The sequence below is a fragment of the Somniosus microcephalus genome, chromosome 27 (assembly GCF_052327205.1).
Source record: "Somniosus microcephalus isolate GS21.2 chromosome 27, FLI_Smic_1.0, whole genome shotgun sequence".
Taxonomy (NCBI): domain Eukaryota; kingdom Metazoa; phylum Chordata; class Chondrichthyes; order Squaliformes; family Somniosidae; genus Somniosus; species Somniosus microcephalus.
The window spans coordinates 2158867-2175983 of record NC_141013.1 but is presented as its reverse complement, the minus strand read 5'-3'; the positions used below and the strand labels follow the sequence as shown (position 1 = coordinate 2175983).

Genomic DNA, 17117 nt, shown 5'->3' with positions numbered 1-17117 from the left:
TGGAGGGGAAGGATCCAGTTGTCGTGGTCCACGTAGGTACCAATGACATAGGTAGGACTAAGAAAGAGGTTTTGCTGAGGGAGTAGGAGCAGCTAGGGGCTAAATTAAAAAGCAGAACCACAAAGGTAATAATCTCTGGATTGCTACCTGAGCCACGAGCAAATTGGCATAGGGTCAATAAGATCAGAGAGTTGAATGTGTGACTCAAGGATTGGTGTGGGAGAAATGGGTTTTGATTCATGGGGCACTGGCACCAGTACTGGGGAAAGAGGGAGCTGTTCCGTTGGGACGGGCTTCACTTGAACCGTACTGGGACCAGTGTTTTGGCAAATCGAATAACTAGGGCTGTAGATAGGGCTTTAAACTAAATAGTGGAGGGGGCGGGGGGCAGGTTCAGGTGAGGGGAAACTTAGAAAGTTAAAGAGAAAGGTGTAGTGTATGTGCCTTTAAGAGCCCCAGGTGTGCTGTAATGCCGGTAATGGCCACTCGGGCTATATAAGCCTGTATATTGTGTATATCCGTTAGAACCCCCCCCAGACTTTGCTTAGTAAACACCTATGAACCAACTCCTGCCTTCAGTGTCTTTATCAACACACAGACACTACAGTGGCGACGAGGATGGGACCACATACGTGGAAAGAGTAGAGGTATATTGCACTGCAAATGGAATAGAAGATGAAAAAAAAGCTTCAGTACTGCTGAACCTAATGGGCGCAAAGGCATACGGGCTGTTACGAAATTTAATCACTCCAGCCAAACCAAAGGACAAGAATTTTAAAGAAATTGTTGATACCCTGCAGGAGCACTTAAACCCAACACCGCTGCGGATAGCGGAACGATTCAAATTCTTCAAGAGAAATCAACACAAGAATGAAAGTAACGCTGATTACCTAACCGAATTAAGAAAGCTATCAAAGTACTGCCAATTCGGGGCAGGACTAGCAGATTATCTTCGAGACAAATTCGTTTGCGGTCTCTTAAGTGAAGGAACACAGAAAAGGCTGCTTTCTGAAAAAGATTTAACATTGGACAAAGCTTTCAGTATGGCTGTATCATACGAAGCAGCAGCAAGAGGAGCTGCAGAGATACAACAAAAGACTCAGACTTCGGCACCCATGAAATGACACAGGGTTTCGAAAGATGTTATCGCTGCGGCAGATCCATCCATAACCAGAAGGACTGCTGGTTCAAGGACAAAGCATGCAGGCAATGCGGAAAGATTGGACACATTGCACGGGTATGCCGATCTGGACAAAATAAATCCACAGACAGAAAAAAAAAATCAATAAAGGAAAGTACAGGAAGGTACAAATGATGACGGACAGCAGCTCCGAAGACCAGAAGAGCGATAGCGACTCCGAAAACAAGAGACTAAGCTGTCTCAAATTACATAATGTACTTGCCAAAGATGATTACCAAACCATTTGGGTTACCCTCACGATAGCAGGGTCCCCGGTTAAAATGGAGCTAGATACAGGGTCAGCTCTAACCGTAATAAATCGACGGGATTACGAGAGGCTATTTTCGCATATACCTCTAAAAGACACATCCATTATCTTAAAAACATATATGGGGCAGAAAGTATACCCCAAAGGAAAAATAAGGGTGCCTGTTGTATACAACGGCAAAGAAATACAAAAGTTGTATTTATACATTCTACAAGATGGTGGTCCACCGTTGTTGGGACGTGAATGGATCAGAAAGATACGTTTAGACTGGCACTCCATTCAGGCACTGACAGTGACCAGTAAGAAAAAAAACAATGATGACATCATACCTGAACGATTAAAAGACATCTTGGCCAACGCCAAAGAAGTGTTTCAAGAGAAACTAGGAACCTTGAAAGGCATCACCGCCTCAATAAAAGTGGAAGATGCAGCAATTCCCAAATTTTTTAAGGCAAGACCGGTGCCATACGCAATTCGTCCAGCAGTCGAGGCAGAGCTGGAGAATTTGGAAAAGGCAGGCGTTTTATCCAAAATAGATTGGAGCGAGTGGGCAACACCCATCGTTCCAGTCATGAAAAAAGCATTGAATAATGATAAATCTGAAGAACAGAGAAAAATTCGCATCTGTAGAGACTTCAAGGTGACTGTAAACCCGGTCCTTCACACTGTACAGTATCCTCTTCCGAGGATAGAAGATATTTTCGCCTCACTATCCGGAGGGAAACGTTTCACCAAAATTGACTTGGCACAGGCATATCTACAGATGGAGGTTGAGGAGGCCTCTAAAAAGTATCTCACGATAAACACACACAAAGGCCTGTACCAGTACAATCGACTGGTTTTTGGAGTAGCATCAGCTCCAGCTATCTGGCAAAGAGCTATGGAGCAAGTCCTGCAAGGGATTCCGGGGACTCAATGCTACCTAGACGACATCCTTGTAACAGGAGAAAACGACAACGAGCACCTTGCCAATTTGGAGCAGTTGCTCACTAGGCTGAAAGAACAGGGCCTACGAGCAAATCGCTCCAAGTGCGAATTTTTCCAAAATCAAATATCATATTGTGGCCACATAATTAATAAGGAAGGGTTGCATAAGTCACCTGAAAAAATTGAAGCGGTCATAAAAGCCCCAGCACCTGAAAATGTTTCACAATTAAGGTCGTTCCTGGGATTAATAAATTACTATCATAAATTTTTACCGAACTTATCAACTCTTCTACACCCTCTTAATGAACTTCTACAAACAGGAGTGATTTGGAAATGGAACGAAGACTGTAAACGTGCCTTCCATAAATGCAAAGACTTAATCACATCCGAAGAAGTTTTGGCTCATTACAACCCATCACTGCCAATCAGACTGGCGTGCGATGCATCCCCTTACGGCATAGGAGCAGTATTATCCCATAAATTCCCTGATGGCTCAGAACGGCCGATAGCTTTTGCGTCACGCTCATTAAACTCAGCTGAGCGTAACTATGCCCAAATCGACAGGGAAGCACTCAGCCTGGTATGGGGAGTGAAGAAATTCAACCATTACCTACACGGACAAAAATTTACCTTGTTGACTGACCATCAACCTCTCATCTCCATATTCAACCCTAAAAAGGGTGTTCCCATTATGACAGCGCAAAGGCTACAGAGGTGGTCCCTTTTTCTAGGGGCACACCAATACAACATAGAATACAAAGGATCAAAACAGCATGGGAATGCTGACGGTTTATCACGCCTACCGTTGCCAACGGTAGAAGAGGCACCTACAGTAGACCCAGTAGAGGTGTTCCACTCTACCATAGTGGAATGTCTACCAGTAACAAATTCTGCCATTGAAAGGGAGACGAGAAATGACCCGACTCGCTCACGGGTCTACGATTTAACAGTGAAGGGATGGCCAGCACATGGCGAACCACTGTTGCCAGCATTCTCGCAAAGAGGAGAACAGCTGTCAGTGTGCCGAGGAACCTTGATGTGTGGATCCAGAGTGGTGATTCCACCCAAACTCCAGGATAAAGTGCTAAAGGAGCTTCACGAGGGGCATCTGGGTGGAGTGAAAATGAAGAACCTAGCTAGGGCGTTTGTATGGTGGCCAGGTATCGATGGAGACATCGAAGAAATGACCAAGAGCTGCCTAGGATGCCAGAAGGTCCAAAACGCTCCACCACAAGCCCCTCTACATCCATGGGAGTGGCCCTCATCTCCCTGGCAAAGGGTGCACATCGACTTTGCTGGTCCATTTATGGACTCAATGTTCTTAATCACGGTTGATGCACACTCCAAGTGGCCGGAGGTAATAAAGATGTCCTCCACCACCACGGAAAAAACCATCACAGTATTAAGGACCATATTTGCCAGGAATGGGCTGCCAGAACAGATATGTTCTGATAATGGACCGCAATTTGTGTCCGAAGAATTCAGAAAGTTCTTAAAAAAACAATGGGGTTAAGCACTACACGTCCGCCCCATACCATCCCGCCACCAATGGACTGGCTGAAAGGTTTGTCCAGACCTTCAAGAAGGCCATCAAGGCCATGGGTAATGAAGACATAAAACTTCAGCACAAGGTGGATAACTTCTTATTCGCATACAGGAATGCAACACATATGGTTACCAATCAAACTCCCGCCATGATGTTCTTCAATAGAAACCCAAGATGCCGGCTGGATTTGGTCAAGCCCAACATCAGAAGGGACGTGGAGAACCGGCAGTTTCAAGGCATGAATGAAAGGCCAACTAGAACCTTCCAGATAGGTCAACAAGTTTTGGCCCGGGACTACCGTACCGAGAAATGGCAGCCTGGAACTATCTGCACACGACTAGGACCACTGATGTATACCATGGACATCGGAGAAAGCATAATAAGGCGCCATGCTGACCAAATCATAAAGTCATCCAAAAAGGGACAACCTACACCACAACTCTATACGTCTAACGATGAAGTAGAGATACCCATACCTCCCTCCGATCCGGTGATACTGGAACCCGATGAACCCGACACTGGCATTCAAGCCAAATCAGCCTTGCCAAAAGAACCTACTACACCACCAGAAACTACTACACCCCCGAGGCGTTATCCGGACCGAGTCAGGAAGCCTCCTGAGAGACTGACTTATAATTAATTAACTACAGCAATGTGTATATTATTTTTCTTATAACATGTAATTAATAATTACTTAAAATATGATGTACTGGTTAGCTAAAAGGGGAGGAATTGTAGTGTATGTGCCTTTAAGAGCCCCAGGTGTGCTGTAATGCCGGTAATGGCCACTTGGGCTATATAAGCCTGTATATTCACAGAAATCACAGAAACCACACAGTGCAGATAGAGGCCATTTCGGCCCATCGAGCCTGCACCGACACATATCCCACCCGATCTCCGTAACCCCTACACCAACACATATCCCACCCTATCCCCGTAACCCCACGTATTTAATCCCCCTAACACTAAGGGTCAATTTATCATAGCCAATCAACCTAACCCGCACATCTTTGGACTGTGGGAGGAAACCGGAGCACCCGGAGGAAACCCACGCAAACACGGGGAGAATGTGCAAACTCCACACAGACAGTCGCCCGAGGCTGGATTCGAACCCGGGCCCCTGGCGCTGTGAGGCAACAGTGCTAACCACTATGCCACCGTGCTGCCCATCTTGTGTATATCCGTTAGAACCCCCCCCAGACTTTGCTTATAACCAACTCCTGTCTTCAGTGTCTTTATCAACACACAGACACTACAAAAGGACAAGGCAATAGTGCAGGGTAGCGATAGGGGTTATGATAACCAGAGTGTGACAGGAAGGGACAGAGCGTATAAGCATAAAAGTGCACCAGCAAATAGGGTTAGAGTAGGGAAAAATGGCAAAAAGACAAAATTAAAGGCTCTTCATCTGAATGCACGCAGATGAAGATGGCACAAATAGAAATAAATGGGCATGATCTGATAGCCATTACAGAGACCAAGGCTGGGAACTGAATATTCAGGGGTATTTGACATTTCGGAAGGATAGGCAGAAAGGAAAAGGAGGTGGGGTAGCTCTGTTAATAAAGGATGAGATCAGTACAGTGGTGAGAAATGATCTTGCTCAGAAGATCAAGATGTAGAATCAGATTTGGTGGAGATAAGAAATAATAAGGGAAAGTAGTCACTGGTGGGAGTGGTCTATAGGCCCCCTAAAAGTAGCTACACTCTGGGACAGAGTAGAAATCAAGAAATAATGGGGGCTTGTAAGAAAGGTACTGCAATAATCATGAGCGATTTTAATCTTTATATAGATAGGACAAATCAAACTGGCAAAGGTAGCCTTGAGGATGAGTTCATAGAGTGTCTTCAGGGCAGTTTCTTAGAACAATACGTTGTGGAACCAACCAGGGAACAGGCTATTTTAGATCTGGTAATGTGTAATGAGACAGGATTAATTAATGATCTCATAGTAAAGGATCCTCTAGGGAAGAGTGATCATAACATAATAGAATTTCACATTCAGTTTGAGGATGAGAAACTTGGGTCTGAAACTAGCATCTTAAACTTAAATAAAGGCAATTACAAAGGTATGAAGACAGAGTTGGCTAAAGTGGACTGAGAAAATAGATTAAAAGGTAAGACAGTAGATAAGCAGTGGCAGACTTTTAAGGCGCTATTTCATAACTCTCAACAAAGATATATTCCAGTGAGAAAGACTCTACGAGAAGGATGAACCATCGTGGCTAACTAAGGAAGTTAAGGAGGTTATCAAATTGAAAGAAAAGGCATACAATGTTGCGAAGATTAGTGGTAGGCCAGAAGACTGGGAAATTTTTAGAAACTTGCAAAGGATGACTAAAAAGAGGGAGAAAATAGATTATGAGAGTAAACTAGCAAGAAATATAAAAACAAACAGTAAGAGCTTCCACAAGTATATAAAAAAAGGAAGAGAGTAGCTAAAGTAAATGTTGGTTCCTTAGAGGATGAGACTGGGGAATTAATAATGGGAAACAAGGAAATGGCAGAGACTTTGAACAAATATTTAGTATCTGTCTTCACAGTAGAGGACACTAAAAACATCCCAATAATAGTAGATAATCAAGGGGAAAAGGGAGGGAGGAACTGAAAACAATCACTATCACTAGAGAAAAAGTACTTGGCAAACTAATGGGACTAAAGGCTGACAGGTCCCCTGGACCTGATGGCCTGCATCCTAGGGTCTTAAAAGAAGTGGTTGCAGAGATAATGGATGCATTGGTTGTAATCTTCCAAAATTTCGAGTCTAGAAAGGTCCCAGCGGATTGGAAAACCGCAAATATAACGCCCATATTCAAGAAAGGAGGGAGACAGAAAGCAGTAAACTATAGGCCAGTTAGTCTAACATCTGTCATTGGGAAAATGTTGGAATCCATTATTAAGGAAGTAGTAGCAGGACATTTAGAAAATCATAATACAATCAAGCAGAGTCAACGTGGTTTTATGAAAGGGAAATCATGTTTAACAAATTTATTAGAGTTCTTTGAGGATAAAGGGAACCACTAGATGTAGTGTATTTGGATTTCCAAAAGGCATTCGATTAGGTGCTACATAAAAGGTTACTGCACAAGATAAGAGCTCATGACGTTGGGGGTAATATATTAGTATGGATAGAGGATTAGCTAACTAACAGAAAGTCTAGATAAATAGGTCATTTTCAGGTTGGCAAACTGTAACTAGTGGGGTGCCACAGGGATCAGTGCTGGGGCCTCAACTATTTACAATCTATATTAATGACTTGAAGGAACCGTGTGTAATGTAGCCAAATTTGCTGACGATACAAAGATATGTGGGAAAGCAAGTTGTGAGGAGGACACAAAGAGTCTGCAGAGATATAGATAGATTGAGTGGGCAAAAATTTGGCAGATGGAGTATAATGTGGGAAAATGTGAGGTTATCCACTTTGGTAGGAAGAATAGAAAAACAAAATATTAGTTAAATGGAGAGAGACTACAGAATGCTGAGGTACAGAGGGATCTGGGGGTCCTTTTACATGATACACAAAAAGTTAGCTTGCAGGTACAGCAAGTAATTAGGAAGGCAAATGGAATGTTGGCCTTTATTGCAAGGGGGATGAAGTATAAAAGTTAGGGAAGTCTTGCTACAACTGTACAGGGCATTGGTGAGACCACACCTGGAGTACTGCGTACAGTTTTGGTCTCCTCATTTAAGGAGTGATATACTTGCATTGGAGGCAGTTCAGAGAAGGTTCACGAGGTTGATTCCTGAGTTGAAGGGGTTGTCTTATGAGGAAAGGTTGAGCAGGTTGGGCCTATACTCATTGGAGTTTAAAAGAATGAGAGGTGATCTTATTGAAACATAAGATTCTGAGGGGGCTTGACAGGGTAGATGCGGAGAGGATGTTTCCCCTCGTGGGGGAATCTAGAACTCGGGGGCATAGTCTCAGAATAATGGGTCACCCATTTAAGACGGAGATGAGGAGGAATTTCTTCTCTCAGAGGGTCGTGAATCTTTGGAATTCTCTACCCCAGAGAGCTGTGGAGGCTGAGTCATTGAATATATCCAAGGCTGAGATAGACAGATATTTGAGCTACAGGGGAGTCGAGGATTATGGGGAGCGGGCGGGAAAGTGGAGTTGAGGCCAAGATCAGATCAGCCATGATCTTATTGAATGGCGGAGCAGGCTCGAGGGGCTAAATGGCCTAATCCTGCTCCTATTTCTTATGTTCTTATGACAACAGTGGCTGCACTTCAAAAAGTAATGGATTGGATGTGAAGTGTTTTGGGACATGCTACGTACAGTTTATCAAGTAATACAGCGTAGGATCACACCTTCAGTTCCTCACAAGTCCCCAACCATGAGAGAGAGGGGAGACAGAGGGAGGAAGGAGTGATACTGAATGATTGCAATGCACTTCAGCAGAGGGAGGTTGTTCTCGCACACCTTTTAGCAGCTGGTTAAAGTACCGGGGTGCTTTAACAGAAGTGGCCATTCAGGCTGTGACTATGACACAATTTATACAAAATTTGGCTAAGTATTTGAAAAGGAAGAATATAGAAGGATACAGGGAAGTGGGATTAGAGTACAAAGTTCTGGCGATAGGTCATCGACCAGAAACGTTAACTCTGTTTCTCTCTCCACAGATGCTGCCTGACCTGCTGAGTATTTCCAGCACTTGTGTTTTTATTTCAGATTTCCAGCATCTGCAGTATTTTGCTTTTGTATTTGAGTACAAAGCTCCGGTTGAATAGCTGGCACAGGCACAATGGGCTGAATGGCCTCCTGCTGTGCTGTAATACCAGTCACTGCAGTCACAACCAGATTTAGGAACAGCTTCTTTCCCAGGGCTGTCATCCTACTGAACTCCACAAATAAACTCTAAAGCCTGCACATCTGCCAATGCACTTTATTATGGTTATATTTATGTTAATATACTACAAGCCAAATGTATGTTGAATGTTTAAATGTCTTAATCCAAATGTACACTCTCGGGAGCCGCAAGCCTACATTTTGTTGTACTGCACTTGTGCACTAACAATGACAATAAAAGTTGATTTGATTTGATTTTGATTTGAAAAGTAATTCATTTTGTGAAATGTGACATTTTAATCAGGGGCTAAATGAAGTGCTTTGTTTTTTCGGGTCTTATCCTTTTGCATTAGTGGGCTGATTTTTTACCTCTCAGAGTCTGTTAGTGTAGAGTTTTGGTTGTGTCACAGGGAAAGATCCCCAGGACCAGGGTCTTTAGACCATCAGCACACTGAAAACTGAGCTCAAGAAAGTGAGTGAAATACAAACCGGAACATTTCGATGAGGCTCCACAGGTAAAAGACAGCGAACACTGCAGATTTATTCTGCATCTCCACCTGACTTCCAATCACCACAAACAGAATCACATTTCTCCCAATTACCTGTTAAAACAATGATATCCACATCATAAAGAGGATCACTGAACAAAGGGAAACTGATGATCCAGAAAAAAGTGACTCACACCTCGCAGGGCGAAACTATTTGGAAACAGTAATCCTGTTTTAAACATATTCAGTTTTATTTACATCACAGCTTCTCACAACTTTTCTTTATTTGAGGAGGAAGATAGAGTTCGCAGGCAGTGACACACAGACTAACTCAGCAAGGAGGAAAGCCTAGGGCTGTATTTTTTGCACAAAAATATTCTCCAGCCAAAAAAGCAGTGATTTTACTTGCCTTTACCTTCCTTCCCCTCTACCCACTCACTCCTGTCCTGACCCGAGGCCCGTACTGTACCTGGATTATTGCAGGCACCAATCCCGTTTTCACCAATCCCAGCAGAGGGTTTATAACCTCCAAAACTGCAAATATCTGGCAAAAGTTCATCACATCACCAACTTCATGGAAAGTATCAAATAAAGAATCTGCAGATACAACACAAATAAAATAAAATCATTAGCATTTGAAATGGCAACAGTAAGCCCAGTACTGCCAACTGCAGAGTAAACACATACCCAATCCAAGGAAAAATAGACTGAGCCAAACCAATTCTGTATACTACTGCAGAAAATGCCCAGCAGGATTGGGTGTGGTGAGATGGGATGGTGCTGGGGAGTGCGGCAATGTACTTCATCCTTGTCTAAGCAACAGTGGGGGTAATAAGTGCAAAAATCTCCTATTTGGTAGGAAGTGTCATAAATTCTATATATTTTCAGTGCTGTGGAGTCCCTTCTTTTCAGTTGTTCACTTACATCAGGGAATAGATTGCACCAACATCCGGGGAATCACCATCGGCCAGAAGATTAACTGGACCAACTATATCAACACTGCGGCTACAACAGCAGGTCAGAGGCTGGGTACTCTGTGAGGAGCAGCTCACTCCTGACCCCTCAATGTCTCTCCACCATCTACAAGGCTCCAGTCAGGACTGTGGGGAATGTGAATCACCACTCGCCTGGAAGAATGCAGTCGCACCAACCCAAAGGACACGATCCATCATTTCCAAATTATCTTACTTTTAACATTCAGCATGCTGATCAAGTTTCACAGAGACACATCAGTACGTTTAAAACCTCCCCACTTCTGTTAAATTTGTGTTTTATTATTTTTTTGGTCAAGTTGCTGAATGGGCATCTAAATGTAGGTGAACAAATACTTGGAAATTGGATATTTTGTTCCCATGCTGAGTTATGTCTCATTTTATACCAGGTGACGACTATCTCAGACTCGAGGGGTAAATGAGATGTGGGATACAGTCTGCTACCACTGAGACTGCCGAGGGGTCTATCAAATCGGATGTACAAATTATCAATTAAAAATCACATAATTTATAGCCTTAAATTTAACCAGCATCTGTGCACTGACCGATTCTCGGAATTCATTACACTTTATTTATCACTTGAGCTCATCTATAAGAATGAGACTCAGTTTCAAGACAGGCTCTCAACTTGGAGCAGTACAGAACACAGCAAGCTTGGATCAGCAAGTTTAACATGGGATGGGTGGAATGCTCAGCAACAATGAAGACCTTTATTTCCAACCTCCAGCAGTTTGTTACGGCACCGAATATAAAAGATCACTTCTCTCCACTGTAGAGAGCGGCTGTACTCACAGCAGCCCCAAGCTGGGAGACTGGCACCGTTTCGGATTCCGAGAAACAGCAGAAATTGCTGAGATTTTATTTTTGCAAATTGCATGTTTTGCTTTTTAAAAACAAAGTTTCTAATGTTCAAAGAAGCATCAAGTAGAGTTTAATCTGTAACAGTGAAGGTGGGAAGCTTTGTGTGACTATGCAGTGTCAGTATGGAGTCAGATTCAGAATCACAAATAGATACATTCTCAATTCCAAGAAACTAATCTAACAATCACCTGACTCCTAACAGCAAAAGAAGATTCATTATACTGTAAAAGGATTTCACAGTACCAGAGGCGGGCGTTAACTATGTTACAGGCTGATTCGGGTCACTCACCTTGGCCCAACACGAAGAGCCGCACTGTCATATTGACAAAGATCCAGGAGAATCCCAGAAACTGCACCAGATTGTACATAAATAAATAACCTTTCCTCATGGTGACATAAGCTGTTAGGAAGGAAATAAAAAGTTAATGCTGCTGGAAAGAAAATACTCCGCATTGTAAATATTTTAATTACCTCAGTTAAGAACATAAAGTATAAATCATGCAACAGTGTTTAAAACAACCTTTCCCAAACCGCCAGGCCCATAAAACTCAATCAGGACCATCCAGTGAATAAGGAATGCAAGTATAAACAGGACTGATCTCTCTGGCCTTTAGGGCCAGATTGCCTGGGCTCAGTCCGCATGTTGGTCAACCTGTACTACACTATGGCAAAAAGCTGCTCTGGCCAAGATTGCAGCTGAACCACGTTAGACAATCTGTGTTTCAAGATTTGGTGTACTTGTATATTACAAAACATTTCGCAATTTTAATTTAATACATTGCTTCTGCCCCCTCCCACTCTCCTTTTTAAAAGGATATTTTCTCATTTGGTCCCTCTGTGCCTTGCATCATTCCCTAGCTAAGAGGGCAGGCAGTTGCCCTCCACCCTGGCACCTGCCCGTGTTACTCTGTAACAAGTCATTTCGAAGAGCAGCTCTGGGGTCATTCACTCGCAGACTCTCTCTCCTTGCAGCCACTCTGTCCCATCAGGTCCGACATCGCAGATATCTGGATCGGTGTGTAGGGAATCGTAGGCACAAAAGTGCTTCATCGATACATAAAACACACGATGACACTGGGCAGCAGAAACAGGCTCCTGTAATTCTGCTCAATATCTAATGGAGCCGAAATTGCTCTTACTTCAGAACTAATTCACTGTAATTACCCGTTCCCACTCAAACTGAGACTTAAAAGGATTGCAGCATATAATTAATCTCTGCTTAATCCCTTAGCTGCAATCCTTTAATCAAACCAGTCCCATCTTCCAACATCCAACCCCAGCTCATGTAAAGTGACAGGTACAAAAAATGAGCCTGTTCCACGTGTCACAGAAGCCCTTCCCTGTCCAGAAAACAAGCTGAGGAATCTACCCAACCCATCATTCAAGATAAATCACTCAGCTTGGAAAGACTAACGTTAAAAATATACAGAGTTATTTGACAGACTGTTACTGCTACAATCACAATACAAGTACTGCTATCATTGCTAAGCATATTGAATCCTTGGCTTTATTAATAGAGGACTAGAGTACAAAGGCAAGGAAGTTATTGGTTAGGCCTCAGCTGGAGTATTGTGGCCAATTCTGGGCATCACACTTTAGGAAGGATGCCTCCTTCTGGGCTGTATCATTCTATGGTTTTATCATTAACAATGTTAAATTAAATTGTACAACTCCTATAAGTATGGATCTGAAGAGGGGTTCAAACAATCCTTTTAAGTATGCGGCACAAAGCGATGGGCTAGGACATCTGTATTTTAGCCTCTGAGATTTGCACAAACCCAATTACAAGCACGTCTGTTAAGCAATGCGTGTTAATATTGGGGAAGCTTGTACCTTTAAAAATCAATCCGTTTTTGTACACATTTTTTAAAGTATTACATTGCGATAACTAAATGAGCATTTTAAGTGAATGAACTAATGTGCAAAATAATCTTTTTCTATGAGTGGATCATAGTGAAAGAATTAACTGCATAAGAATATTGTAAGAAAAGGGTTAGCAGTATGTGAAATTTGTACATTAGCCAAGTGTCCCAGAAAAACAGGCCAGTCTTGTAATTAGCAGATGGGGATAATGCTATCCTGATGGGCTTCAGACCCATCAGAGACTGTGACACCAGGGTGAAGGATTCCTTACACAGAGGGCTCCGCCAATGATCACTTCACATCGCATCATGAGAATGGGCCTGAATTTAGATATAAAATATTCCCAATTTCAACTTCAAAGATTTAGGAGCAAATGTCAATTAGGTCTACAATAAAACAGTTTAATGCATACATCTATACGTAGCATTTTGATTTTGCTTTTTACAAATTTATAACTCATTTTTTCCAAAGGTAAACTTTCAGCAGCCTGCATTGTCAATGTGATGGGGACAGATGTGATTATATAGAATTACATAGAATATACAGCACAGAAACAGGCCATTTGGCCCATCCAGTACATGCCACTGTGTACCCTCCACTCGAACCTCCTCCCATCCTTCCACATCTAACCATCAAGAGCACCCTCTATTCCCTTCTCCCTCATATCCTCCCGTTAAATGCATCTATACTATTCGTCTCAACCACTCCCTGTGGCAGCGAGTTCCACATTCTCACCACTCTCTGGGTAAAGAAGTTTCTTCTGAAGTCCCTATTGGATTTCTTGGTGACTATCTTATATTGATGGCCTCTAGTTTTACTCTTCCCCACAGGTGGAAACACTCTGGGGTAGATTTTCCCGAACCTGTCGGGAAGGCGGTGGGACTTCCCCTTTCGGGTTTTTGACCCGCCTACTTCGACGTCCGGCCAATCCGCGGGATTTTTCCCTTGATTGACCTTGCTGAGCCAGCCCAGCGGGCTCAGCAGGCCAATTAAGGGCCACCCGGCAACAGGTGACGTCACAGACTGCAATTTCATCCGTCAACAGTTCTTGACAGATGAAATATCAGCGTTTCACAGCTGTTTGAAGCTGTGAAACACTGACAGTCTGAGTTCTAACATGAGTCCTTCTGCACAGACTCAGTTAGAACACTCACCGGCACTCAAAGCTGAAGGCTGTCACTTTTGACAGATCGCAGCCGTTCAGCTTTCAGTTCCGGCTGAGTGATGCGCTCCAGACGGCTACAGGAGAAAGGCTGTTAAGGTAAGTACAGGAAACTTTGTGTTATCCGGAGGCTGATGCGCCATCAATTACTCAAAAGACTGAGGTTAAGCGAGTAACAATCAGGCTTTTATTAACTAAAGAATGAAGGTCTTGTCTCGAGTGGTCGACCCGTCCAGAATACTAAGGGACTGGGAGGTAGTCACTTATATACCTGGAATAGTGGGAGGAGTCAGCCGAGGCATGTCCAGACCTGTACCTAGTGGAATACACATACAGACACAGACAGGTATGACAGTGGTTTACCACAGAGGCTAACTGTCCGGAATGCTCGAGCCACCGGCAAAAATCAGGAGCCGTTTTCGTTAGTTTTTTTTTCTTCTCGTTGCTTTTTTCCTCAACAGTCAAGCTCTGCAAGGTCTGCTGAAGCTGTTGCTAAGCTACAGAGACGCTACAGACGCTTGGACTGTTTAGAAGCTGTTGCTAAGCAACAGTGTTTGTTGTCAGATACGGAGATGAAAAGCTCCGTATCTTTCAACATTAGCGCTGGTTTGTCCGGCAGTTTTGAGGGAACGGCAACAGCTCGGTCCCGTCGGTGCCGGATAGCACAAAGTTTCCTGTAAAAGTTCTTTACACACTTTAGACACACCAAACACACTTACCTTTACACTCATGCACCCATCACTCACCTGAGCACCAACATCGCGACCCCTCCAACTCCTTCAACCCGACGGCCCGCCTGCTCTAACCTGGCGTGGTTTGGAGCCGTCGGGAAACCCACACGAAACCCCTCAAAATAGGGATTAGGCTAAAAATTGCCTGTTAACTACCTGTTAACAGGCAGGTAATTGGCACTAATCCCTTCCCGCCTGGTTTCGGCGGGTCGGGTACCCGCCGCCCCTGAAACTTACGTGGGGCGAGGTTTTGGGCGGGATGGTGTCGGGACCCCCAAATTTGGGATTTCCCCCCCAAACGCCTGAAACCCCGCCTGACGGCTCCACGAAAATCTAGCCCTCTGTGTCTACTCTATCAAAATTTTTCACAATATTAAAGACCTCTATTAGGCCCCCCCTCAGCCTTCTCTTTTCAAGAGAAAAGAGACCCAGTCTTGTTTAATCTTTTGTGCAACCTCTCCAGTGCCTCTATATCCTTTTTATAATATGGTGACCAGAACTGTATTTATTCAATGGTCTGAGTACCAGACATGCTGAAAAAAAGGATCCCTCCTTTCCTGTGGGTGGGTGGGACACACACACTGTGTGACTCACAGGCAAACTGCATAGTGCATTTACCCACAGACCCACAGAGAGTGCCTCACCCCACCATCCCATTTTAAACAATGACATGCTACTGATATTGTTATATACAGAAAAACAAATGTACACAAATACAGAAGATATTGAAAATAAGAAGTTTGTGACTGTTTTTATATACCGGGGCCCGATGGTGAAGCTCTTTGATGCCCACAGACTATCCAAGTGCCTTGTTTTATTGAGATGTGTTGCGGACTCTAGTTTTATTTGAAGACCTACTGTTACAGTGGAATCCAGACAATGCTTACAGCAACATCTGAGCAAGTCACAACAGCGCACAGTGTACTAACTTACAATCCTTCCGAACCCTTGACTCCAAACTTATTCTATTAATTTCTTCCTCTTCTTCCTACAAATGAAGAACAGAAAGGGTATAATTACAATCATAGTTATAATACAGAAATATCATCTAGGTTATTACTGTAGAAGATGTAACTGCTGTTTGCTCAGTAAAGGGGTTAAAAGGTGCAAGGTGGAGAGATATCTAAAAAACAGGTCTGTAAAGAACAGTCACCTTTCAATGACCTCACTATAGGCAGCTCTCTCACACCTTAACACAATCTTAGCCAGGGCAATCAAGGAGGAAAGGTCATTTGTTTTCTTAATTTTTTAAAAAGATAAGTACTTGTATTGCTACTACAATAGGAGATGTAGTGCCGAGCTACCTAGACCAGGTAGGTTCCAGGTTCAGTGTGTGACCTGTGCGGTCAGCCAGTGTCAATGAAACAGCAGAGTGTTATCAATGGCCTTACTGTTGCTGAGCTAGGTACAGGAAACTTTGTGTTATCCGGCGGCGAACCGTCCGGCAAGCTCGAGCCACCGGCAAAAATCAGGAGCCGTTTTTTATTCTTTTTGTTTCTTTTCTTTGCTTTTTTTGAACAGTCAAGCTCTGCAACGTCTGTAGCTAAGCAACAGCTTCAGCTAGAGACGCTACAGAGACGCTTGCCGACTGTTTAGAGGCTGTTGCTAAGCAACAGGGTTTGTTGATTCATACGGAGATGAAAATCTCCGTATGTTTCAACATTAGCTCTGGAGTGTACGGCAGTAGCTCGGTCCCGTCGGTGCCGGATAGCACAAAGTTTCCTGCAGAAACATCAGCAGGTGATAAACACCAGGTGCCGACAGGATCAGCTCCAACTGTCATACACCAACAGTCAAATAGCCTGCTAACATTCACTGTCCAGAGTCACACTCGAAGAATGGCCACCTGGGCAAGTTACCAAAGGCAGCCAGAGGCCGAGGGTTTGCCCCGAGCGCAAGTCACCACCTTCAAAAGGGAGGGGAAAATACAAATACTACAGACAAGAATTGCAGACTGTTTATTAAAGCTCAGTACTGACAGCTTCAGTGTTTATACTGGGGCAGCTGCAGGTATCTCCTAATCTGCAGTAACCAGGGAACTGCAGCCATTATATCATTTCAATTATACGTTTATTTATCAAAGTGATTATTTGCTCGGCATTTTTTGACTCCCTCTGCGCATGCACACTCGATCCAGGCGCGTATTCGCAGTACGATATATGAGGAAGCCAAACCACGTTGCCGAGCCTGGAGCTGCTGTTATTGCCGCCTGCTGCTTGAGTCTGAGTCTTCTACTAGGGCTTTTGGGATATCTTTTGAAAATCAATGACTATACTAAAGGAGCCTCCGTTTAGTCCATAAGGGGGACCC

General features: G+C 43.6%; 1 protein-coding gene across 1 annotated transcript in view; it reads right to left on the bottom strand.

The window, feature by feature from the left end:
- Positions 1-17117, bottom strand: part of hacd3 (3-hydroxyacyl-CoA dehydratase 3) — a 41160-nt gene that overhangs the window by 4844 nt on the left and 19199 nt on the right. Inside the window, exons 5-8 of the mRNA XM_085968322.1 lie at positions 15741-15795; positions 11341-11451; positions 9668-9795; positions 9200-9312 (exon numbers count right to left, since the gene is read on the bottom strand). Coding sequence (XP_085824448.1) covers positions 9200-9312; positions 9668-9795; positions 11341-11451; positions 15741-15795 — 407 coding nt within the window. The remainder of the gene's footprint in view (positions 1-9199; positions 9313-9667; positions 9796-11340; positions 11452-15740; positions 15796-17117) is intronic.